The 26,093-nt window shown below is 29.5% G+C and overlaps 1 protein-coding gene across 1 annotated transcript in view; it reads left to right on the top strand.

Moving 5' to 3' along the window:
* Window positions 1-5,952: 5,952 nt before the first annotated feature.
* LOC123300522 (synaptotagmin-15-like) overlaps window positions 5,953-26,093 on the top strand; it is a 61,133-nt gene continuing 40,992 nt past the window's right edge. The window contains exon 1 of the mRNA XM_044883106.1: window positions 5,953-6,087. Coding sequence (XP_044739041.1) covers window positions 5,955-6,087 — 133 coding nt within the window. The 5' untranslated portion in view covers window positions 5,953-5,954. The remainder of the gene's footprint in view (window positions 6,088-26,093) is intronic.

Raw genomic sequence — 26,093 nt, 5'->3', positions numbered from 1 at the left:
CTACGTGACAGTAACTTTGACACATGATTTTACATTCTTTCAAAAATCAAATTTTAAGCGATGGTACTATAATTTTTGAGCTCAAAATCTATATTTCTGAGCTCAAAATGTCAATTAATTTAGAAGCTTTTGTTTGTACACCTGGTATATGAATAAGAAGGTCAAGAGTCATGTCTTAATTCTCTTGAGTACACAAAATACTATAATACAACTCTATATGTAAATTCGAAAAATAATACAAATTTAATATTCTATCTATGATACTACTCAAATTCGAAATATCAATTGAATTCCTAGTGGTACAGGAGCTCGCAACGTCGACAAAACAAGAATTTTATTATGGCTGATTTTATGATATGTTTTTTTCTTGCTCTTTCAGTTAGAGCTTGGGCCATCTGCCTGGCGGTAGTGTTTACGTTTAGTACTGCGCAGCCTAAATGTACAGGTAATAATCCTAAATAAAAGTATTTTAGTTTGTCTGTAATTTTAATATTATGTTATTTAAGTATACGAAAACCTATAATTAAATAAATTAAAAAAAAAATTCAATAGAATTACATAAGATAATAAAAAAAAAAGAAAAGCTGACTGCTGCTAGATTCGAACTCGGAACTAGTTTTCACTAACACACATGAAAAATATGACATAAAATAAATATAATACTAATTTCATTGGCATTCAAGGTTTAGCAATCGAATTAACGTCTGGCCAATTAATTTTAGGTTTTTGTATGCTTAAATAACATAATATTAAAATTACAGACATACTAAAATACTTTTAAAATTTGGGATTATTACCTGTACATTTAGGCCGCGCAGCTCTAACTGAAAGAACAAGAAGAACAACATATCATAAAATCAGCCATAATAAAATTCTCACTCGAAAACGTTGCGAGCTCCTATACTATAGAGAAAATAATACGTTTGAAATAAACCCATTTAAATGACAAAAAGGTATTTACATTTTTTTCGGAACCATTGCATCAGCAACATAGAAATGCATTATCGTAAATTCGTCATAAAAATTTAAAAGCATTAGTATAAATATAAACTTTTAAACTAAAATAACATTTTCTTAGTAATATAATAATTCTATATGGACAATAATCGGTGACATCATTTCCAGAAAGCTTTCTTATAATAAATTTCATATCTCAACAATGAAAAGTTTCTTTTAATTTCCTAAGTTTAGTAAAAAAGTATCTACTTAAAAACATCCCGTGAAATTAAGTTTACTAAAAGCATTTCTTTTATATACTTTTAGAAAATTCCAAGCATTAAAAAATATGTTGAAAATTTGTTTCAAGGTGCATTACATATTTTTAATTCTCTAATTATGATAAAGAACATTTTTATACCATGTATGGGCATGTCCATCAGCTCATATGGATGGATCCACCACTGGCTTAGCCATAATAGATTAAAATGGTCCACCCAATGGTATAATAGGGTATAAAAATGAAAGGGTATACAATAGTTTATTGAATATAGGTAATGAACTAGCTTCTTATACAAATCAATATATAACGGATACAATAAGTTGATTGAACGATCAGAGTCCTTGATTAAAAACCCATATAAGATTCTCTGTATTGGTTGTATGTAGGAACAGTACACATAGTTACTTGAACAAGAGCAATCAGGATAATATCATATTATATATTTACGAGTATTGTATGTATTTACCTACAATATATTATTATATCAAAGGATAATTCTACTCACTTTACCTTATAATGTGACGTATATATGTTACAGTCAAAATCCTCAACCAGTCAAAACTACTTTTAATTGGAAAAATCAATCAAAACTTTTGACTGCACATTTTTTTCAATAATAGGTTTGACTGAAAATCATTGGTTAATAGTGCTGTTGACTGTAAATTTGCGGTCGAAAGTGGTTTTGACTGACGCTTCTAGTCAAAACTAGTTTTATCACTGGAGAGAAATCGTATTTATCTTTGATTGATTCAGTTTAAGGATATATACTCGAATTGAATTATACTAGGGATTTTAATAAAACTTTATAAATACATTTTTTGATTAACACAGTTTCCAAAAATCACATAAAATTCCTAGGTCATCTGGCTTTTTATTATTATTTTATCGTTCAAAGTTGGCTGAAAAATGGTGAATCATATGGGTTATCCTTTTCAATTGGATATTTCTATATCAAAAAAATCTAGAGAGTGTGATAAAAACCATCTAAAATATTTAAACAATCTTGTAGTTTATAATAATACCATAAAAATATAAGGTTGCCGATTATATAAAAAACAAAATTTTAATTTAATTATGAGTTCATCAAAGATCAATCAATTGATGAACAGATACGACTATAGTTAGAGTATGAAACCTTTTTTGACCACCTTCATTGGGACTCGCATAACAGTAAAAAGTACTTTTGTCCAATGAAGTTGGTCAAACGTGGGTTTGACTGATTTTGCCAGTTAAAAGTAGTTTTGATCAGTTAAGAGTTTTGACTGTAACATGTATTAGGTTTAATGTCAAAGGATTTATATAAAATTGGTGTAATTGATTTTTAAAAGTATTATATAGGAACCTACATATAATAAAGTTCTCGACTATACACGATACGATAAAAAATATCCCTCACAAAACCGCACAAACAAAGTTTTTTTATTTTTTTATTTTAAGACTTTTGTTTGAGGAGGAAATTATGGCAGGAGCATCTTAAGTTTATATTAAATTAAAATTTTAAAGTAATCTCCGACATAAAATCGGGACTGATTGATTCACTTGATTGTGGCATCATAGTTCCTAAGTGGATAAACCGATATATATATATATATATATATATATATATATATTATATATATATATATATATATATATATATATATATATATATATATATATATATATATATATATAAATTTAAAACGATGGTCAGGTTTGACATCTATTAGGAAGGATCGTTGAAATTTAAGGAAATTTTTTGAAAATTCCATCATTAGTAGTAGTGTTGTAAATAGTTTTGAAACATGCTTAATATATATATTTATATGCATGTGAAATCTCTAGCGACCGCAATTTAAGTCCGATTTGAATAAAATTTGATATCAAGACCGGTTTTAGTATTTAAAAGGTAAAGTTCGCTAATGAGAAAATCAACAGATAAACAAGGGATGGGGTAGGGGTGCGCAAATAACAAAATTTTGCATTTTTTCAACATTAAAACTATTTTTGTATTTGTTGATCAGTTTTACGCAAAAATGTACTAATGTGATTTTTTCTCTAGGCGCCTCGTTTATGAAATAAAAATTCTTGAAAAATTAGAAATGCAATACTCGATTTTAAGTCAATGTGTTATTTTTTCCAGCTCTGAGGGAATTCGCTTAGCTAACTCAGCTCCTGCGCTACGAATTTTTTTGGATTAGATACGGTCCTGGTGTTACACAATAAATAAACCACAGTCTAGTGTAAATATTTTACAAAGTAGGTAAATATTCGATAAATTGGTATAAGGCTAATAAAAACTTTTAGTATTATATAATTAAAAACTAAAAAAATGTAAAGAGAAAAAATTTTCTTTTTTCAAATACAACAATTTTACTTTTCTTTCATTAAAAACTTGACCACCAATAAGAATCGTTAAATTTCTACTTTAATATAAAAAAAACTATGGGGCAAACATTTTAATTAATGTATTAGCTTTAGTAATTGACATATCAGAAAATTAGTTTATAAAGAAAATGTTCAGGCATAGACGTAGAAACTATTATTGCAGTATTTAATATTGTAAAAAAATGTATGCTATTTATTTTTAAATAAAAAAGTAGATTTTAGAAAAATCCTTTTTTACATACTCGAGTTCACAAAACATAAATTTATGTCTCCTTAAAGAAAAAAAATTATTATTCTGTTTTTGATAAATTTTTTTTCATCAAAATGCTACATTCAGGCATACGATAGCGCATGTGTAATACGTTAGGGCACTTTCCACGCTAATACTTATTGTATAGGTACAATCACACAATTTAAAAGTTAAAAATATACTGAGTGTATCAGAGTAAATGGTCAATAATCTCGGGCTTGATAGGAAACACCAAAACAAGTACTATGGTGTAAAAGGAATATGTATCCGGAAGTTCTTCAGAGGAACAAACATTCAAAGTTTTGCATACCATGTCCAATATCTGGCTAATTTGTTGGGTTTTCAAAAACTTTCAAACAAAAATTTTTATTTTTACGATAAATATTTTTGCTATTCAAAGTTTCACCCCTATAGTTCATTGACAATTTATTTTGATACACCCAGTATAGTTAGGTGCAATATTGGCTTTAGCATCAGTACATAGAATGGAGGAATTTGGAATCGGAGTTGCTGAAAACGGTCGTTTATTATACTATGAGTTCGGAAAGTTTTTGATTAGCCCACTAGCAGAAAATATATAAAAATAGGGAAGTTGACTAAATTTTTTTTTATCACTTCTAGTGAAGAATTTTCACCGGGCGGACAGAAAACTGGTTTTTGAATGCTTATAACTTCTTCGTTTTTTAATCAAATTTAATTTTACTTTCAAATTTTGTTATGTTATCAAGTCTTTTTTTACATTTTTATGCGTACTATGGCAAATTCGACATCAGGCAACTAGCGTATTCTTTTTATTAATTATATTTAGTTGTTTTTGTAGTTATTCGAAAAATGATTTTCCTCTGGCATTTATTATATGAATGATCTTTTATTAAAGCACGCTAACAAAAAAATCATCGATACTCTCTATTGGAATAACCCTACTGAACCATTGTTTTAACTGAAAAAAAAACATGCAAATCTGGTACGATAGTAACTTTTGCAAGTGAACGAAGTTTCTGAAATATCAACTAAAATTGCTCCGGTCTCTTCGTATACGATTCTAGGTAACTAGCAGAAAAAATACGTGCATTGGTCATTATAGAATAGGGTATTCTACTATATTTGAATATATAGTATAAGTGCTTCAAAATGTTGATTTTGCTAATAAAAAGTCACAAAAAATTTATTTTGGAAATACACACGCTTTCTTGCCAAAAACTTAAATTAAACTTTAAACCTTTTTTAAACTGTCAAAAACGCGGGCATCTAATTTGGTGACGCAATATCGGGATCATTATACGAAATAACACAGATAAGTTTGACAGATATATTCAAAGACAACTAATTATAATAAATATAAATATTTATTATCTATGGATATATTATACCCAGCTGTCTACACTGAACTAACTGATGGTCTATGGTTTATACCGATATGACATCACATCAGGACTTGCCCGCGTTTTAGGTCACGTGATATACAGTTTAAAATTGCGATTTTTAATTTTACCAATATAAAAGAAAAATGTGCTTTTATGACTATAAATCAGAATATGTACATTTTTACATAAATTTTAACTTTTTTCAAATTTCATTATTTATTTTTCACTACCGAAAGTACCCTCTTCAAGGATCATGAAATGAAACTACGTTAGCGTTTAACTGGACCAAAATATAAATAAACAAAAAATCGATCTCTTAAAAATATACAAATAAAAAACATTAAAACCTGAAAAGAAAATATAAAATTTTTTTTTTCTTAAGAAGAATTTAATAAAATAAATATTTCCATTTAATAATATTATAAAAATATAAACACAAAAAATCATTTTTCATATTATTTAAATTTTATAATAAAATATGTAATTTAATTTTTTCCAGAGTAAAAACACACCATACGTCACATAGACATATCGACTGGCAGAAAAAAAAATGTATGATTATATGGAAGATAATCCATATTATGGACATTTAAATGAAAAAACAAAATTATCAGATATTCTATATCGTGATTATAATGCAAATAATAATAATAATAATGAAAATCAAGAAAATTTTATTAATTGGTATAATAATCAATATGAACGGCAAAATTTTAAATGGAAATTTGCTTCTCAATTAACAACAACAACTTTAATGCCAATAGATGTTGAAAACAATCAGGATATAACAACAATAATACCATCATTGGCATCGGATTCATCACAATATATGACGTCATCGTTGTTAGATTTCACTGAACAACAGAAAAATGAACGATATTTGTATGGTAAGTGATCTGGAAATACGTATTTTTCTAATTATTGTACAGGGTATGTGTTCCATGTACATCGAATCATCGAAGCATCGAGTACATTGATGTTTACGTTTCAATGCATCAAATCAAACTGAAGTATCGTCTGTATATCGGAAAAAATAAACAGTTATGGACGCAGAATACTCTCCCATAGTCTAAAAGTTGGATGGTAGCAAATAGTAATGGGAAAACACTAGACTCGAAGATCTTGGTTTTGTCCACGATCCTGCACATTCATTGTTCTGATCTTGCACTTTTAGTTTTGATCTTACATGCAAGCTTGATATTCACTTACCATAAATAGTGACTAAGTTCCACGCACCTTTCTCGTTAATCAAGAACTCCAATCCAACCAGAAGCCAATGTATTATTTCAGCAAAAAAGGTATTTTACTGCATTTAAGGTAGTACGAGCACCAAGGCAGTTTTTGATTTAGGGTTGAAATTATTTGTACCTTAATTGCAATTTTGATGATGAATTTTAAAAATAAAAGAATAAAAAATAAGAATATAATTTTTTGATATCTGCCTTGGTTTTCAAAATATTGAAAGCTGATTAATTAACAAAATTTCGATTTTTTGAAAATTACTCCAGATATTGAGAAAGAGGGAATATTCATGTATTTTTTTTTAATATTTTTAATTCAATGTTTACACCGTTATAAAGTAATAAAAAATATAAATATTGTTCAAAAATACTGTAACTAAGTGTAAACAAATATTTAAAATAGAGAATAATTTTGAGATGTATAAACGCAGTCCTTTTGGCGCTCTCTCTTGATGACATAATAATATGTGATCTGCCAGTTGGTGACAATTCAATGTACTGTTTACTACAGGTGTAATACCCACGTATGTAGTAATTATAGTATATATCCATGGTAATACCATACAAAATATAAGTAATTAATACCATACAGTATGTCAACAAGTGAAGTGTGTCAACAAATGTTAATAAATGTAATAAATGAAGGATGTTACCAAAAAAGTACAGCTACACCAAAATATAACCCGCTAAAAGCTCCAAAAAAATAGAACCCTCTGATATACTAAAGTATCATGTGCAGATTCCATGGTTATTCTTAGGAAATATTAAACATAGGGTTTAAAGCATTTCTTCAAAAATATAAAACACAGAGCATTCAAAATCTTTCTTTTTATGGCTCTATACAAAAAAAGAATAATCAACGGGACCCTAATTCTGAGACTGCGCTTGACAGAGTGTGTAATACTAATGCCGCTGTTCTTATTAGTCAAGCGCGAGTTTAGGGTTCCATAGCCGAAAGTTCTATACTTTTTTTCTTTTACAAAAGTATTTAATAAAAAGTACATAATATTTTATATGAACAAGTTGCAGTATGGGTTTGGTGTGACCCTTGAGGTTCACACGAATATCTTTCCACTATAATAAAAAATTTCAATACATTTATATGTTTAAAGGTAAAAAAATATTCCTTATTAACATATATTACACTGTTTATTGGCGAGAGTGCAAGTTAGGAGAAAACTTTGTTGTCCAGAAAACGACTCGACCGAATGTTATGAAATTCTTTGAGTATCATTTGTTGTCTCTATTTGTCAAATCACAGACGTACGTACACTCACTCACACACACACCCATACTACTTCTCTAAATTGGTGTTAAAGCCTTGTCCTGACCACAAAACGTAAAAATATATTGAAAATTTCGATTTCGAAAATCGATTCCATTACAATAACTTTCAGATTGGGGAGTTAAAAAAGCTGGTTAAAACTGATCAATTGCGATTTTAGGGTTCCGTAGCTGAAGTACCTTTTTTCATTTAAAAAAGTTTTCAATAAAAAGTACAAACTGTTATATCTTGTACGATGGTACGGAACCCTCCGTGTGTGAGTCCGATTGCACTGACAAACATTTTTTATGTTGCCGGACGAATTTTTTTAAAAATTAAAAATTTTTTTTTTTCATGATTTTAATATTTAGAGCAAGTTATAAATAATAAGTTCAAAGTTCAAATTAATTAAAATTCAAATTATAACAATAAATGTCTTTAATCTTGCAAGTTGCAGTTCTTGTGACACCGAGATCCAGACTTTTCTTGCCCATCGATATAACGAATAGGCAGATATATTCCAATCTCAAAATATTTAAATTATTTTAATAAATTATTTTATAACAAAAAAAGGTGCACACGTGCGTGATATAATCAATATCAGTATAATTAATCAAACTAATTAATGTAGAAAAATGAATATTCTATTCATTAATATTTTGTATGAATTTTCAAATAAAATAATGCAATTTTATAATATCATTAGGTATGTTATTATTAAATAAAATACGAACGTTATAATTAAACTTGTGAAAACAAACAGTTGACTGAGTTAATTGTAATACCATGTATAGACAGTGTTGATTACACTGTGACATTATACATACATACATGTCACACATACATAATTGATATTACCCTATAATACATATTTATACAATTTGCGCCTAATTTGCACCCTCACGGGTAAACAGTGATGTTTACGAACAAATGTTACAAACAAAAGATGTAAATTATTTATAAGGATAATTTTTCACATTTAAAATTCTGTCCTATCTCTAACGGATTACATTCTATCGCTAATGGTTTACAAGATGGGTTCTACAGACCCATGATCCAATTGACCTATGTTACTGATTTACGAACTCTACCTCACTTTTTACGTCCTGAGTACGCTGTAAAAATTTCAGCTTGATACCTTTCGTCCTTCCGTCCGTCTGTGAACATATTTTTGACTTATCGTGTTCAGAGACGGACGGAAGGACTGACAATCGAAAATGGACTAATTAGGTGATCTTCTGAACATCTATATCAAAATTTTGTTTCTACCATCAATATTTTTAACCGTTACAAACTTGAGACTAAACTTAGTATACCTTGATATATATTACATATATACATGGTATAAAAACACACATAAAATAAATTTTATTATACTTAAAAAAAAAAAATATCAGAAAATTTTAAAACGATTATTTGACGTACCGACTAAAGAATTTGCTCCAAGATATTATCCCATGTATACGATTTCAGTCAATACCTCGGAAATAATTAGTTTTTTTCTCATAGAAACGTCTTTTTTGTATGTTGGAAATTACCGGTCGAAAAATTGAGTTTTATTCAACAAAATTTTCGAGATATTTCATTTAAGCTACGAGACAGTCAACTGTATTATGGATTATGGCTAAGTCCTGCTATTTTTTAAATTTGATATTTGCTTCCTCCTTTTTTGAAGCAGGAAATTGTCTTGAATTTTCCAAAGAGGCAATTCCCCGTTTTGGACTCGCAATTGTGATTTAATACGTGTCCGCAATTGTGATTTTATAAGCTATGTCTGTTGAGGCACGGAACACTCTGTATATGTGGCCAGAACGATATGTAGCAATCATCAGCATAAAGCGACAAAATCCTTAAGTCCACGACTGTCTGTCTATATTCTAGTAGTAATTAAGAGATATGAATGTGTACACTGAAAAAAAAATTCCAATCAATTAATACCAACCGATATGAGGTTGTCTCAACCTCATCGCAACTATCGTACGTATCAAAAAATATTTCAAATATTGTTGTTTCGAAATGCAACCTAGTTTTAAACAATCTTTTAATGATTGGTTCTACCACTTATAAATATTATAACAAAATAGTGATGTGATTGTCACAACTACATGAGTAGGTAAAAAAATAAAAGGTTTACACCTAATAATAGGTTTATTTAAAAAAAAAAAGATTTCTCACATTTGAACCAGCAACATATGGATTACTATTGATTTTAGTCTACAGCCTAAGTCTACAGCTTATGAAACTGCGCTATCGATGCTGTATAAATACCAAAAAATGATATATATTCTAAAATTCATTAATAAGTTTATTTCAAACTTTTTGTAAGTTGGTAACAACAATCTTCATGAAGTTGGCTCAATTACATATGGACTAGACATGATAGATATGCGAACATAATAACCAAATACTTTATTTGAAGCAAACGCAAAGAAATTTTCTTTCAATTCATCGGTTCGCTATATTTACACGATTATATATTCCAACTAAGTACAATTTTATTTTCCATCAATAAAATGCGAGACTTTAAACTAAAATGAATCTCTTTCAAAGAAGTAATGATTTTGTTTATTTAACTTTAGTGATTTTGTATCAAAGAATTCATATTTTAAATTCTATTGTACATGCAAATATAAAGCTTTACTTGTTAGGCAATTGTTTAAAAAAAGTATTTTTACTTTATTTCAACATGAAATGGCTAACTTCGGGATGAGGTTGTCATTATTTTAATTTTTTTTCAGTGTAATGTAAATGTGAGTTGTTCGATATGTAGTTAACATAGTTCTCTGGAACTGTATGTAAACTTGTATTATTGAATCAACTCCATTCAACTAGACTTAATGTCCCTTTGTTCATACTACTGTTATGTAGTTTGATTACAATATAATTGAACATTACTATTTACTAGGTACGAACATTAATACATGAAAACATTTTTAATTATTTTATACTATATTGGTAATCTTTTAGGTTGGTACACTTATCAGTCAAAAAACGAGATTAGCTTTTTTGAGGTACACACTTTACGACAATGGGAATGGGTTCTTAATGTTATCAAAAACAAATATCCAAAAAAGCTGTAAACATTAAATAGCAAAAATGAAGAAAATTCAAAAATTCGTATTTTGAGCTCAGACTCGACTCTGTATCTTTATCCGTTCTCTAGTTATAATATATAATTTTTTTTTCGGAGACGGTGAGAGGGGGGGGTTAGGGAGCTTAAAATAATTGTAAGAGCAGGTTGCGTTTTTTATGTACTATTAATTATAATTTTTGCGAATTTGTATTATTAATAGAACGAAGAAATGTTTTCAATAAAACTGACTGTTGTCTGTCTGTGGCATCGTAGCGCCTAAACGAATGAACCGATTTTGATTTTTTTTGTATCGTTTGAAAGGTAATTTAATGAAGAGTGTTCTTAGCTATGCTTCAAGTGCGAGTTGAGGGTTCCGTGCCTGAAAAAAAATAAAAATTTGACGATGATCTTCAAAATTGGCTCAGTTTGGAAATGTGTTGAACGAAAAAGGTAATTTAATGGAGAGAATTCTTAGATATGTTTCAAGTGCAAGTTTACCGAATTCCGTACCCGGAAAATTTGTGGGGGATTTAAAAAATTTTTTAAATTTCACTTGTTTATGCGTGTTATTATTAACTTTCTAATTTAAAGTGTTATTCTTACTAGGTCCAATCTGATGTCAGAACACGACGGCCTCTATCAAACTCTACAAGATATTTTTTTATTGTTTTACTACAAAACGACCTATTTAGGTATGTAGGTTAAAATGGCCCATTCTGTATATAGACGCAAACTTTTGCGTAGTAACTTCTGCCTTGCCCTAAAATATGTAAAAATCCTGAAACCCTTTATGAGTTGTTTTGTATCTACTTAGAAACGATAAACAGGATCAAAATTCCATTTTCGTTCGAATAAAATCGTAAAATCGTTATATTTCGTGATTCGTAAGTAAACGTGATTGAGAATTATCGTAGTATAGGGCATAATTGTTTTTTTAAGGGATTCTAGCACTTGTTGCTAGTGACGTCCAGATCAGAATCCCGAACTATTTTTCGGACTAGAGATTAGTTTATTATCCAGGGTGGCTAGCTAAGTTGGCTACATATAAAAAACTTTTATATTATAAGGTTTACGAAAAAAATTCATTCTTTATAAGAAGCTCTGCTTTCAAAAATATTAACAATAAGCTATCCACTGTTGATATAGAATGTATAAGGTGGCCTCAAATTGAGAAAGTTTGATAGGAATAGTAATCGTTTAGAAATTTAGACCATTTGGAACTAATGTTAAGGGAAACGGTTGAAAAAATCACTCCCGAGATATGTAGGAGTGTATTAAAACAATTTTGTAATAGTTCAATTACATGCATATGGAACGCGAAGGTGAATACGTTGAGGCAAAATCAAACCGATGATAACTGTTTAGGAATCAATTGTTAACAATGGGAATGTCTTGATCATTTCAATTTTTAATTAAATTTTGCAAATCCTGATTATAAAACACGTTATCTATTATCCAAATTAAGCATTCATTGTTATTAAAATGTTTATTTGCGAATTTGAAACATTTATTACAAAATAATTAATACAGAACATTTATTTTGCATTCATTACGTTAAAATTTATATTGTTGGCGTAAGTAAAAACAGTTATTATACCATGTATATATGAAATATACATAGTATATTAAGTTTAGTCCCAAGTTTGTAACGCTTAAAAATATTGATGCTACGAAAAAAATTTTGGTATAGGTATTCATAGAATCATCTAATTAGTCCATTTCCGATTGTCCGTCCGTCCGTCCGCTTGTGGACACGATAACTCAAAAACGAAAAAAGATATCAAGCTGAAATTTTTGTAGTGTACTCAGGACGTAAAAAGTGAGGTCGAGTTCGTAAATGAGCAACATTGGTCAATTGGGTCTTGACCTATGGGTCCGTAGGACCCATCTTGTAAACCGTTAGAGATAGAACAAAAGCTTAAATGTAAAAAATGTTCCTTATCAAAATATAAACAACTTTTGTTTGAAACATTTTTTTGTAAACATCATTGTTTACCCGTGAGGGCGAAAATTAGGCGTAAATTGTATAGTAAGTATGTATTATATAAATTGTATATGTATGTGCAATGTGATAGAGTAATCAACACAATTTATGCATGGTATTTCAACAATTAACTCAGTCAATTGTTTATTTCACTTGATTTCGGTTTTTTTTTGCTTCAACGTATCCACCTTCGCTTTCCATACATGTAATTGTTCTTTTACAAAATTGTTTAAATACACTTCTACATATCTCAGGAGTGATTTCTTGAACCGTTTTCTTTATTATCTGTTCAAAATGGTCTGTTCAAAATTTGTGGACACTCTATACATTTTATGTCAACAGTGACGAGCTGAATGTTAATATTTTTGAAAGCAGAGCTTTTTAAAAGAATAAAAAAAACTTTTAACAAAAAGAAAACCGACTTCAAAAGGAAAACTTTTCCAAAATATATTAAAATGTACAAAAAAGTAAAAAAATAACGATAATATAATGTAGTTAAAATTATTTTTATTTTTGGAGTCGGTGTCAGCCAAGCTAATGTAGAAAACGGTTCTGTCAGAGTTGTTTCCTTGGCTGACACCGACTTCAAAAATAACAATAATTTTAACTACATTATATTATCGTTATTTTTTTACTTTTTTGTGCATTTTAATATATTTTGGAAAAGTTTTTCTTTTGAAGCCGGTTTTCTTTTTGTTAAAAGTTTTTTTTATTTTGCGATTTTTAGTGAATATGAAGTACAATAACTAATTTTTCACTAAAAAAAGAATAATCGAAATCGGTTGGCGCCATATTGAGTTATTCGTCTTCTTGTCGTGCATACTTAATGCAAATTTAAGACTTTTTAATGGTTTTATCATGGATACCGTTGTCAGAACTGTACCAAAGTGAAATGGGACCAAACGGAAAGCACCACCTTTAAAAAAGATAAAGAATCACCAAAATCGGTTCACCCAGTCAAAAGTTCTGAGGCAACAAACATAAAAAAAAGACAGTCGAATTGATTACCTCTTCCGTTTTTGTTTGTAGTCGGTTAAATAAATTCCTTTCGTAAACCTTATAATACAAAAGTTTATCATATATGGCCAACTCATCTAGCACCCTGTATATAAATAAAAAATTTCCGTACTCTACATAAATGTGAAAACAAATATTCGTATATATTGATTCACACATTATCATGCAAATGTGTGAATTCGAGGAAGTGTTTTTCAATAGAATTATAATTAAATTAACTGGAAAATGAATTTTCAAATTATAATTAATTTAATTTTTAATAAAATAATAAAACTATTACAGTTAACATAAAATATAACTATTTTATTATTACTATTTATATTAAATTTTATTTTAAATGAATGCTTTACTAAATTAAATTTTATTTTTCATTACATAAATTCTATTTTTCTATAGAGTAACATCTTAAAAAATAAAATATCAGTCTAACTGCATCGAATACTCACTGAAAAACATTTCTTAAAGAGCTATATTTTTGCATATTCAACAGAAAAGATGCATGAAATGAATAAATAAAATAAACTACTTTATTTATATTGAAATTAGGGCAAGAAAACCTGATTATGAATTTTAATGACACCAATTCAAGTTCCAAAAAATAATTTTCTACTAGTGGTTTCTTCTTTATATAAGTAGAAAGCGATCATGTAATTACTCGGCTATTCGTCTACCACAGACTCTTAGCGAATTCTCGAAGAAAATGGAGCTATTGTTTTTGTACTGATGATGGAATTTTGAAATAACTTCAAATGTTCATCGATCCTACCTAATAGATGTCAAAAATGGCCATCGATAAAATTTATATCGTTAAAATCAAGTTTATGTGTCTGTTAACTCTCTAACGGTTGAAATTTAAGTCTGATTTGAATAAAATTTTGTATCAAGAAGATTTTTGATATTTGAAAGCTCAAGTTCGTTAATAAGAAAAATCTACCGATAAACAAGGGTGGGGAGATGCAAAAAGTATAAAATTCCAATTTTTTTTAAATAAAAAATATTTTTATATTTTTTGATCAGTTTTAAGCAGAAAAATAACCTTTGAATTTTTTTTCTGAACGTTTAGTTTTCGAAATAAAAATTCTTGAAAAAATTAATAATGCAATATTGGCTTTTAAGAAAAATGTGTTTTTTTTAATATATGAGTTAATTCGCTTAGCTAACGCAGCTCCTGCGCTATGAATTTTTTTTATGTCAGAAGCTATGTAACTTAAACATTTCAAATTTGTCACTTTTAATGGAAGCGGTAATTTAAAAAAAAAATGCGACGTTCAAGAGTCTAAGTTTCAGCTTAATAAAAAACATAATTTTATTTTTGGACAATTAGGGTGACAGTATAAGGATGATGACAGATCCAGATGTCCTAATTTCTCAAGGGGCTGAAAAGCTTATGTTTAATGTCTCTTTTTAAATATTTTAAGCCCCCGACTAATAATTTCTTGAATCATAGCTAAGAACACTCTCGATCGAACTACTTTTCAAACAAAAATCGGCTCATCCATTTAGCTACAATCGGACCTGATATTATGACAGGGGTTTCTTTTAAATTTTAGTTTAATATTATTCGCTATTTAACTTCAAAACGAAACGATAACAAGTTACAAGCTGACATATATTTCAACAACGTCTTAAAGATGATATTTATTGTTAAAATAAAAATTTAAATTTTTAAAGAAAGGTTAAAAATAGTTGTGACTTGTTACACACAATAGTTTTTCAAAAGGAAAATATTCCAAACAACAAAACTATATAAGTAAGCATCTATATAAAGCCGGATGTATGTCATTTATTTTCAACAGGAAATTTAAAAATAATTCAATTTTCATATATTTTGTTAGTATTGTGCACAAATATTTACATTAACTGATATTTCAACTATTTTAAACAGAAAACTATTTATAAAGAAGTGAAAACAAACAATTGACTGAGTTAATTGCTGAAATACCATGTATAGACAGTGTCACACACATATAACTGATATACCCATATATAATACTACAATTTGCACATAATATATGCGCTCTCACGGGTAAACAGTGTTTACGAAAAAATGTTTCAAACAAAAATTGTTTATTTTTTTATATGGAACATTTTTTACATTTAAGCTTTTGCTCTAATGGTTTACAAGATGGCCTACGGACCCAAGACCCAATTGACCTATGTTGCTCATTTACATACTCGACCTCCCTTTTTACGTCCTCAGCACGCTATAAAAATTTCAGCTTGATATCTCTTTTCATTTTTGAGAAATCGTGATGACCGACAGACTACAGACGACAGGCAGACAGACAATTGGAAATGAACGAATTAGGTCATTTTATGAACATATATACCAAAATTTTGTTCGTAGCATCAATATTTTGAAGCGTTACAAACTTGGGACTAAACGTAGTATATCTTGATATATTTCATATACATGGTATAAATACTACGTTTAGATCTATACCAAGACGTCATGCCATTCATTTTTTTTTTTAATTCCAAGTTTTTAGTAATCGAGAATATCTTTTTCAGGATGTCTGAGAATCTTTTGATTAGAAGACAATTGAATAAAAAATGTACAAACTTTTTAAAAATTCCAAATTTTAAAGCGTTCAATTAAATTAAAAAATATTTCAGAAATTGCAATTTTTTAAGTCTTTAATACGATCTGCCAGAAATCAGATAACACTGTAATGGCGGTTGAAGACGATGTAAACATTATCTAAGGCATATAATTAAGGTGATTGTAAACCTACAGTATTGTAAACAAGTTTTGGTTTATTGTACGGAACATACATATAAACCAAATACATGCTTTGTAGTCAAGTAATGAGTTATTTTTAGCTTTACAATATCACGCAACAAACAAAACTACAAAAATATATAATATATTGTGTGCAAATGATGCTTATAAATTTGATAATATAGATATCGCTCTTCAATCATAAATACTCCTACTTTAGTCGTTTTGTTTTTTGTTTTTATATCATCGACAACCTTATATTTTTATGGTAATATTATAAACTACAAGATTTTATAAATATTTTAGATAGTTTTTTATCACACTCTTTAGACTTTTTTATAATTCCAGTTAAAAAGGATAACTTATATGATTCATCATTTTTTTCACGCAACTTTGAACGATAAAATAATAATTAACAGCCCGATGACCCAAGAATTTTTCGTGATTTTTGGAAAATTTATATAATTTTCTTAATAAAAATATGTATTTATAAAGTTTTTTTAAAATCCCTAGAATTATTCAATCCTTTCCTTCATCAATAAAAAAGGAAATTCGTACCAATTGACAAACGAACTAGAGTAGTGAATGATATAAAATAAATTTCATGATTTTTTGTTTGTTCAAACCATGGAGGCAAATGTTTATAACTTCAACCGCCATTACAGTTCTATCTATAGTATCTTGGAGTCGTTAAAGACCTTAAAAATTGCAATTTCTGAAATTTTTTTTTACATTGGCTGACCCTGTACCAAATTTTAGAGATATTTGAAAATATCTACAAAATTTATTTTGATTACACATTCGATTATCTATAATCTCCAGAAAAAGACATTTTAAAAACTGATTGGGAGCTGCAATATCCCAGGCAAATATAATGCAAAAACTGCAGTATATGTATAAGAGTTGAAACGTTGGGAAGTTTCAGTATATTCAATGCACCGAACTTATTTTTAACCCAAGAACTAAATTAAAGAGGTGTTATAAGTTTGACGGCTATGCGTGTGTGTCCATCTGTGTGTCTGTCTGTAGCATCGTAGCCCCCGGATGAACCGATTTTGATCTTTTTTGGTTTTGTTTGAAAGGTAATTAGCTATGTTTTAAGTGCGAATTAAGGGCTCCGTACCCCAAAAATCGAAAAAATTACGATGATCTTACAAATAAACTCAGTTTAGAAAAGGCTTTAAGGAAAAGACAGTTTAATGGAGAGTGTTCTTATATATGTTTCAAATGTGAGGTTAGGGTTCCGTATCAGAAAATTTTGTCGGGGTTTTTAAAATTTTGAAAATTTCTTCGCTTGTTAAGACAAGAAAATCCCTTTAATATCTACATAAAAAGTTAATAACCCTTAATTAGTTGGTAATGTTTGGATCTACGATGCCATAGAAAAATATACAAAGCTTTTTTAACTGGAGCTAAAAAAAATCTGTTTCCTCATAACTTCTAAACTAATTATTAAAATTTAACAAATAAGGTATCGTTGAGAGCTTCTTGATCGCCCACTGGTTACAGGCTATGTGACGTCACATTAAATTTAATATGGAGTTCTCTAGGGAACATAAAATCATGAACTAAAACAAATATTAATTTAATGATACTGTGTTAGGTATCAAATGAAAGGGCGTAATATGCACTTTTCAAATGTACATTTTTTACTTCAAATTAGTATTTTAAAGTGTTAAACTGTTGTAATGACTGTAGGGCGACTGAAGCATTTTATTTGGCAATAATGGGGTTATCATTTCGTGATAAAGTAAATTGCGAAATCATAACTTTAAAATAGTTTAAATCAAATCGTTAGTCCAGCCCTACAACATTTAAATACGCTCTAAAATGTATGAAAATAATAAAATATTTTCATCTGAAATTACCATCGGGGAAACTCTTTTCCGTTCCATGGAAACGTATTAATCTTAGAAGTCCTCCGACTGTAATGATGATTTTACTTATCATAACAATTTCAGATGAAAACATTTTCTTGATTTCATACTTTCTAGAGTTTGATTTTGTAGTGGTCGGGGATTAAGTTTATGAACTTTATTTTATTTCAAATTAATATTTTAAGTATTTAAATGTTTTAAGGACTGCTCCATCGAGAGAAAATTTACATATTAAATTCTGTATAAATTAAAACGAGCTCATTTTAAGCTTCATAAATAATAAATTTTTGATAAAAAAAGATAATGCCACTTCAAAAATTAAAATGTAAAAGATGTCTTTGTAAAATATGTTATGAGTCAAGGATAATTGCCTTAGTAAAATATTCAAAAGAAACAAAAAAAAAAACATTTTATTTCTAAATGTCTACCCCTCCTCCCATTTTATCCTAACTTATTCTTTATAACCCAAAATAATTAGGAATACTTTAAAAGCAAAGTATTTCTTAGTAAATATTTTATGAATTATGTAGACTATACATGTGAACCTTTTTTACTCAGACAGAAAGAAATAGAGTCAAAATCGGTTATAACGACATTGGTTATAACAACGAACCCGTTATAACGACAATAATGTCGGCTATAAGGACATCGGCTATAGCAACCATTATATATATTAAAACACCATCGTAATACTTTTTTGAAGCTTATACTTTTTATTTTGAGTTTTTTAATGTTATTTTGAACCTCATTAACTCATATATCGGTTATAACAATCAATCGTCATTGAAATTATACAGTAATACTTTCACTTTATTATAAAAATATATATATATATATATCGCTTATAACGACTATTGATAATAACAATGAAATTTGTTGACAATTTCAATGTCGTTTCAACTGACTTTCACTTTATCTATTTTTGACGAGTTTTCATCTCAGTGAAACCTGTAATAATCGAAGAATATTTTTCATTTGATTCATTTTTTTGTTGATTAATTGCTTACTGAGATTGAACATTCGTTTTGTGATTGAACGAAAAGTTTCGGTGGTTCAAGAAATTATTCGCCGATAATTATCCTAAATTTTCGATTTTAGTCGATAAGTCAGTAACGACATAAGTCTCAAAAAATACTCATCTATTTGTCAAACGAGCTGAATTTGTATTTTTTTTTTTTTTTTTGTTAAACTTATTATAGACCGTGGGTCACCTTGGGTTTTTTTTAAAGATAAATACATACTTGAAATTTTGTGGCTTCCTTTTGACGAGTCTACCAAATTTTCCACTATGATTTTTTTCGAGAAGGTTGTGTTTTCAAAGGATGATGGCATCGTATTTAAGTTATCGTTCTGAAAAAAGCAGCAGGGTATTTTTCGGACATTATGACCACTTGATAACATTATTAAACAATGAAATATTATGTCCGACAAAAATACTGCACCGGCGAGCTTTACTATCACCTCCAATATGCCGTACTTGAGTATTTTTGTTTTTGAATATTACATGGTTCACTTTTGCTGAACTGTTTAATAATTATTACTATTATCAAGTAATCATAGCGTCCGACAAATTCCTTGTTGCGTTTTTTTAAAACGGTAGCTCAAATATGACGTCATCAAATCCATTTGAAAACACAGCCTTTTTGAAAAAAATCGTAGAGGAATGTCTGGTACACTCGTCAAAAGGAAGCCTCTCGCGAAGTTTCAAGTATGTATTATTCATTTTAAAAAACCGTCATGTCCCACGGCCTATTAATATGTTATTGTCTTTTCAACGACAGTGGTTATCTAAACAATACAATAAGTATCAAATGCAACTAAGAAGATGTGGTCTCTGATATTTGTTGAAGTAACTTAGTTTGTTTTAGGAATTTGAAAAGTTTTTCCATTGTTTGGAGTCTGTCGCATAGAATTTGTAGATTTGTGGGTGGTAGTTCAGATGAATGTCTTTCATTGTGAACTTGTATACAGTTTATTAGAAAATGTTCAACTGTTATTGGTATATTGCAGTATTGGCAATTTTCTCTCGAGGTCTTCTATGTGGGTTATTTTGGTATGCCCATTTCTTAAACGAGCAAGGACTTCATGTTTCCTATTGTTCTGGTCCGATGTTGCCCAATAGTTTCTGGTGTTTTTTTCTGGTGTCTTCCTTAATTTGTTGTTATTTGCGTTTAATTGCGTCATGTTTAACCAACTTTCATTTCTATTTTATTGAAGTTTATTTTTAATACGAAGTATGAGGTCTCCAGCAGTTTTTATGTTTACATCACGTTCATCTTCTTGAGCTAGAGAGATAGCGATATCAACCTTTTGAATGTCCTCGATTCCGATGTGGTTGGGAACCCAAAGAAAGTTTTAAGGCATATTTAGTGTTACGAAGGAATAGAAAATATTTTGAATTATAGAATTTGTTGCATGATTGCAATTGGTGTTTTAGGATTATCGCTTTTAGGACCCTCATTGACTGGCTGATGATAACACGCACTTGTAGATTCTTCTGTATAAATTTTTAATGAATTACGATATTTAGTGATAATTATCTATTTATACATCTTTTAGTATCTCAAGGAGTTTTCAGAGTAACACTAACGGACTTTTCTGAAATATTTGGAAATATAATTCCTAAGGGATGTTTAGTTCATCAAGGATGAGGATACCATCACCACTACACAATCTGGCCGTTGAGAGTACTATTAATATTGCAAGATAATATTGTTAAAGCAATAAAGATTATCGATCGGGCATCCTGGTGAGTCTGGTTAGGATACATAAGATAAAGTTTTTAAATTATTGTATTGTCATCGGTCCTTAATAAGAGTTAAGGGGAAATTTTCAAGTCAATCGGACGTTTAAAAATTGAGAAAATTAGTTAAAAAAATTCCATTACATCATTAGGTCTTATAATTTCATAGACCCCTACCGTTTTTGTTAAAATTTAAGCCTGCATATGACTGCCATATTGACTGCTTGACGTCATTAGTGATTTTGTCAATACTTTTTAGCACCTTGTCCTGTGAACATCATGTTATAAAACAATATAGACAGTTCTCACTGTATTTATTTTAACGTAAATTTCCCAATCATTATATCATGATTTCAAGGATGATAAATTAGATGTATTTACGCACACCTGTAAACTTAACGACCATAATGTCTATATTTACCTACTTTGATCATGTTACCAGTATTACTTATCATTTGTATATAAAAGAAAAATTTATTTTCTGTGGTGCTTTGGTTTTTACTTCTTCATTTATTTTATTCAATTCATTTTAACTTTGTAACAAGATTTAAAATATATGAAGAATCATTTCCATGACATTTTTATTTGCTTCGCATAATAACATTTACTTCGTTTTCCAATTCATCGTATTTTAAAGCTAATTTGTATATGAAAAGGGGGTTTGAACAGATGATGATCATGGTTCATGTATATGAAAGTCGTCTAGGTTGGCAATATTTTTGACTTCTTTCCATAACGTTCGTTTAAGACAAACCATTCAGTATATAACTTGGACTACCTTTTGTCTTTTCATCAAATATCCTGCCCAGCCATTATTTGAATTTCTTCGATATAAAAGCAGCGTCCTGTATTTTCATATTTTTCGTGTCTTTTCTTTTCTTTTTCGGATTCTTTAACACCAATCTTCCTCAATCAATTAAATGCATAGTTTTTGATACCGCAATAACACCAGTCTTACTATATGGATGCTAAACTTGGATAACATTAAAAAAATAGGACCAAGCTTAGTATGCAACAAAGACAAATGGATCGACAAATGTCCAAATTCGTCTTTGTTGCGTACTAAGCTTGGCAATATAAAAATTAAAAATGTGTTTAAGGTAAGCCGTAGTAATGGAGACGACTGAGTGTGAGAACTTTATAAAGACAGTGGAGAAAAGATCAAAATTACAGGTAAATAACTTATAAGCAAATAAATTTTGAGACCTTAAAATTTCTGACCCCTCTCAGATATCGGGTGTATGGACCCACCATTGTTTATATGATCCGAAAATATGGCCCTTCTCCCGGTACCTCTCCTATAATGAGTCGTAGGAATTCAGGTGAGCAAGACAATAACTGGGAGGATGAATAACCGAAGAAAATCGGTGAAAATGGTGACTTTCATGTGGTGATATTTCTGTCCTCATACAAGTATTTTCTTTGATGATATGCGGTTTCAGGAATTCCAATAAATAAGTATACGTACCTATGTCTATTCTCAAGATGTTTCGCCAATCATTAGATTCATCATGTAACTCACGCAGTAACCTTAAATGGAAAAGATTTCTGCTTTTTAAGAAGCCACTACCACGACCACTAGGAACGCTGGGTACTTCTGAGACGTTTCATTTTTTTTTGTAGTAAAGCATCGTGACAAAATTGACCACTATAGTACCTCCTTCATGATGATATCAGACAAAACTGAGCGAAATATGCAGATATATATAGGTTGTGCAAAAGGTAGCGTGTGGACCTGCCTAAAAAAAGGTAATATAATGCATTATTTATATGCGTTTCCACTATTAATTACATTTGTTACTTTTTCTTAAATATTCGAAGGGTCCGCTCAACTTCCTTAATTTTTTCTTTCATACAAACTTTTTACTGACAATAATTAACACAACAACAAAAGATTTAGAGAAATTGTTCCATCCTCAAGGTCACAAACTTGGATTATTTATTAGGACAGCAACATAAACAAGTCTGCTAAAAATCATAACTACCGTGTTTGACGTCAGCTTTGCTGTACACAGGCTTTATCTCGAAAACATTGGGTCTACAGTGTCCATTCTCGTCTCATATTGTAGCCAATTTAGTCTACTTTAAAAACGTTCTGAAAAGTTTCATGTTCTTTAGGGTTATAATCGCCAAAATCCAAAATTTTCACGATTTTTCGATTTTTGACAACTTTGCGTTCAGCGGATTTGATGCAGACTACCCCGTGTCTTTAAGCGACAAGGTTACTGTATTAGTATATTATTTTTTGAAATGATAAAAAAAATTCTATTTATGTTTTGAATATTTGAACGAGGTCTCAATATAAATGTTTTTACACAGACGTTACACTTTCAGTTTTTTTGTGTGTACCTTTGATGAGGGTGAAAAGATCAAAATAAAAATATCTCAAATAATATCAAAATATTTTCAACATATTTTTTTTGTGCCTAGTATAATAAAGGCATTTTTATTATTATTAACACACTTTTATCAGGTTGATCTGTAACGCTTAAAATTTAAAAAAATCTTGAATCTTACTTTTTATCTACTTCCAATTATCGTAAAACCGCGGAAGTTCGGAGTACAAACGTAGGCGTTCAGAAAATTTTGTATCGCTTCCAACGGCTTCTATAAGAAAAAATTGTTGCGGCTATTATGGGCCGCTGGTTAAGCGGGAGGCACGGTGAACACCTGCGCCTGACAGTGTATCACTATTATTGCAGGAACGTTCGCAGTCTTATCTTCTTTGTCACTGCCCAACTCTTGTTATGAGGAGGTGGGGTCACTTAAGGCAGAGTTTCTTTGGAGATCTCTTCGACTTTAAGTTCATTGACGTCAAAGCAATTCTGCTGTTCTCAAACAGCTTCAAAGGTTTCAATCAGTAGTGACCGAGGATGGGCCAACCCTTTTTCGGTATCACAACGTTTAGGTCTAAGTGTGTCTCACTCCATGAAAGCCACTTTATCCTATCCAAGCCTAACGTGTCATAGCATCAAATTAAATCAAATTTCATGTTTTCGCATATACGTTAAAAGAAAGTTATTGACTACAGTATACATGGAAAAAAGTGAAATTCCTAGTTCTTTAAGAGACCAGTAATTTTTCCACGCAGCTATGCATCTACGTTCAATTTCTTTGTTCGTTTTGTCTTTGAACGAGATTATTTGACCAAGATATACAGCTTCTTCTACATACTGGTTGCCTATGAATATGTTGACCATTTGTAATAATTTTACTTAAATAGGCCAATCCTTTGTAATTTCTACCTTTAGTTCGTTCAGTGTAACTTGTATGTCTAAAGAATTATGTGCATAGATTCTTAAATCCACGAATCTGAGATTCCTTAAAAACTCTCAGGTTACTTTAATCGACTTTTCCTCCCAATAGCAATTTTTAATGACCCTTTCCAGGACATAGTAGAAGATATCTGTGTTATTGGATCACCTTGTTTAATGCTTTTATAGATATGGACTATATTATATTCAAGCAGGACACATTATAAACACGAGACCATTATCAAAGATGTCGAGGATACTTCATCATATATTCTGTGGTCAGGATTTTGATAAGATTATATGTTCTCCACATTCTCCACATATTTATTTACACTTTGTAGTCAAGAAGGACTAAATAAATTTACTTGAGTATCTTTACTATACTTGATGAATAAAATTGAGAGAATCGAGTATAAAAGTAAGTGTTTATACATTAATAATGCAGGAAAGCCAATATATGACCTTGAAATACCTTTTTCTGTGTCTATGTCAGAAGTATTAAAACTTTATCGTTCAAATTAATGTTATTTTAAGAAATTTAAATAATATGATCATAAATTTAACCCTTTGTAGACGCACTTCCATTGTTCTGTCATATATTTCGATATAGTGAAGGATTTATTCAAATGTAAATAGTTCTTAGGTTTATTGTAGGATATAGGATAGTATGTCATACCTTGGATAAAAATTTACATTTATATGTTATTTTACCGTTAAAAATGGAAATAGTCTTTCCTGGAAGCCCCATTATCCTTACATGCTATGTAACAATAACCACCTCTCTTTTCACCGGCTCAGTTTGAATAAGATTTCTTTTTCTCTACATTCATCGAGCTAACCTATTAATGATAACCTATAAAAGCAAGTAGTGGTACAGCGCGTTGCTTTGATTCTAGGTTCATGACGATACGTCTATTCAAACTTTACCTCTTCAACATTTTATTCTAAATTTAAAATTAAATATGGCTTAGTACAATAACCAAGAATAAGCAGTAATTTTGGGAGAATGTGAAAGCACAATAGTTCTTGGAAATAATAATCAGTAAAGGATAAATTTACTAAAAAATTCAAACTAATTTTAAAAAAAAATCACACGGTAAGTTCGACTAAGTTAACTGTTCATTCAGTTGCTGTCTTGATCAAATGCTGACATATGATCAAATAATATGGTGAGTGAATTTTTATACTAAGTACTGCTAACGTAATATGCGGTTAAAGTAACACGTTCGGTAGTACGGTAGTCTGATTAACTGAAATAATCCGTACAAAATTTCGACTTGTCTATCAGCTTTTCGAACTAAACGAGTGAGCTCGTGTTTAATGGATTTGTTGGCATCATCCCGGCGAAACGAAATAACCGAATAAACGAATAATTTGATACAAAAAAACAATTTTGGGTACAAGTTTTTAATCTGTTTTTGCCTTATCTGTAAGGTTTACGGAAAAATGTTTCGAACACAAAATGTAACTTTTTTATTCAATTACATATTTCTAATTTAAAGTGTTCATCTATCGATTACCAGTTGTGGAGTAACGGGAGCTTGAAAACCTAGGTCACGCGTAATGTCACGCGTAAGATGTGCGCCTACAAACCCAACATTTTTCGCTGGAAGCTGTTTTATCGATAAGCTATTTTTCAAGTTTCAAGCATATATGTCAGCTTAAAAAAGCTTTTATGCATTATATGTACAGTGTTGCTTAAATATATAAATTCCAAT

This window comes from Chrysoperla carnea, chromosome 5, assembly GCF_905475395.1.
Source record: "Chrysoperla carnea chromosome 5, inChrCarn1.1, whole genome shotgun sequence".
In the NCBI taxonomy this organism is placed as follows: domain Eukaryota; kingdom Metazoa; phylum Arthropoda; class Insecta; order Neuroptera; family Chrysopidae; genus Chrysoperla; species Chrysoperla carnea.
This window is presented reverse-complemented; position numbering and strand designations above follow the sequence as displayed.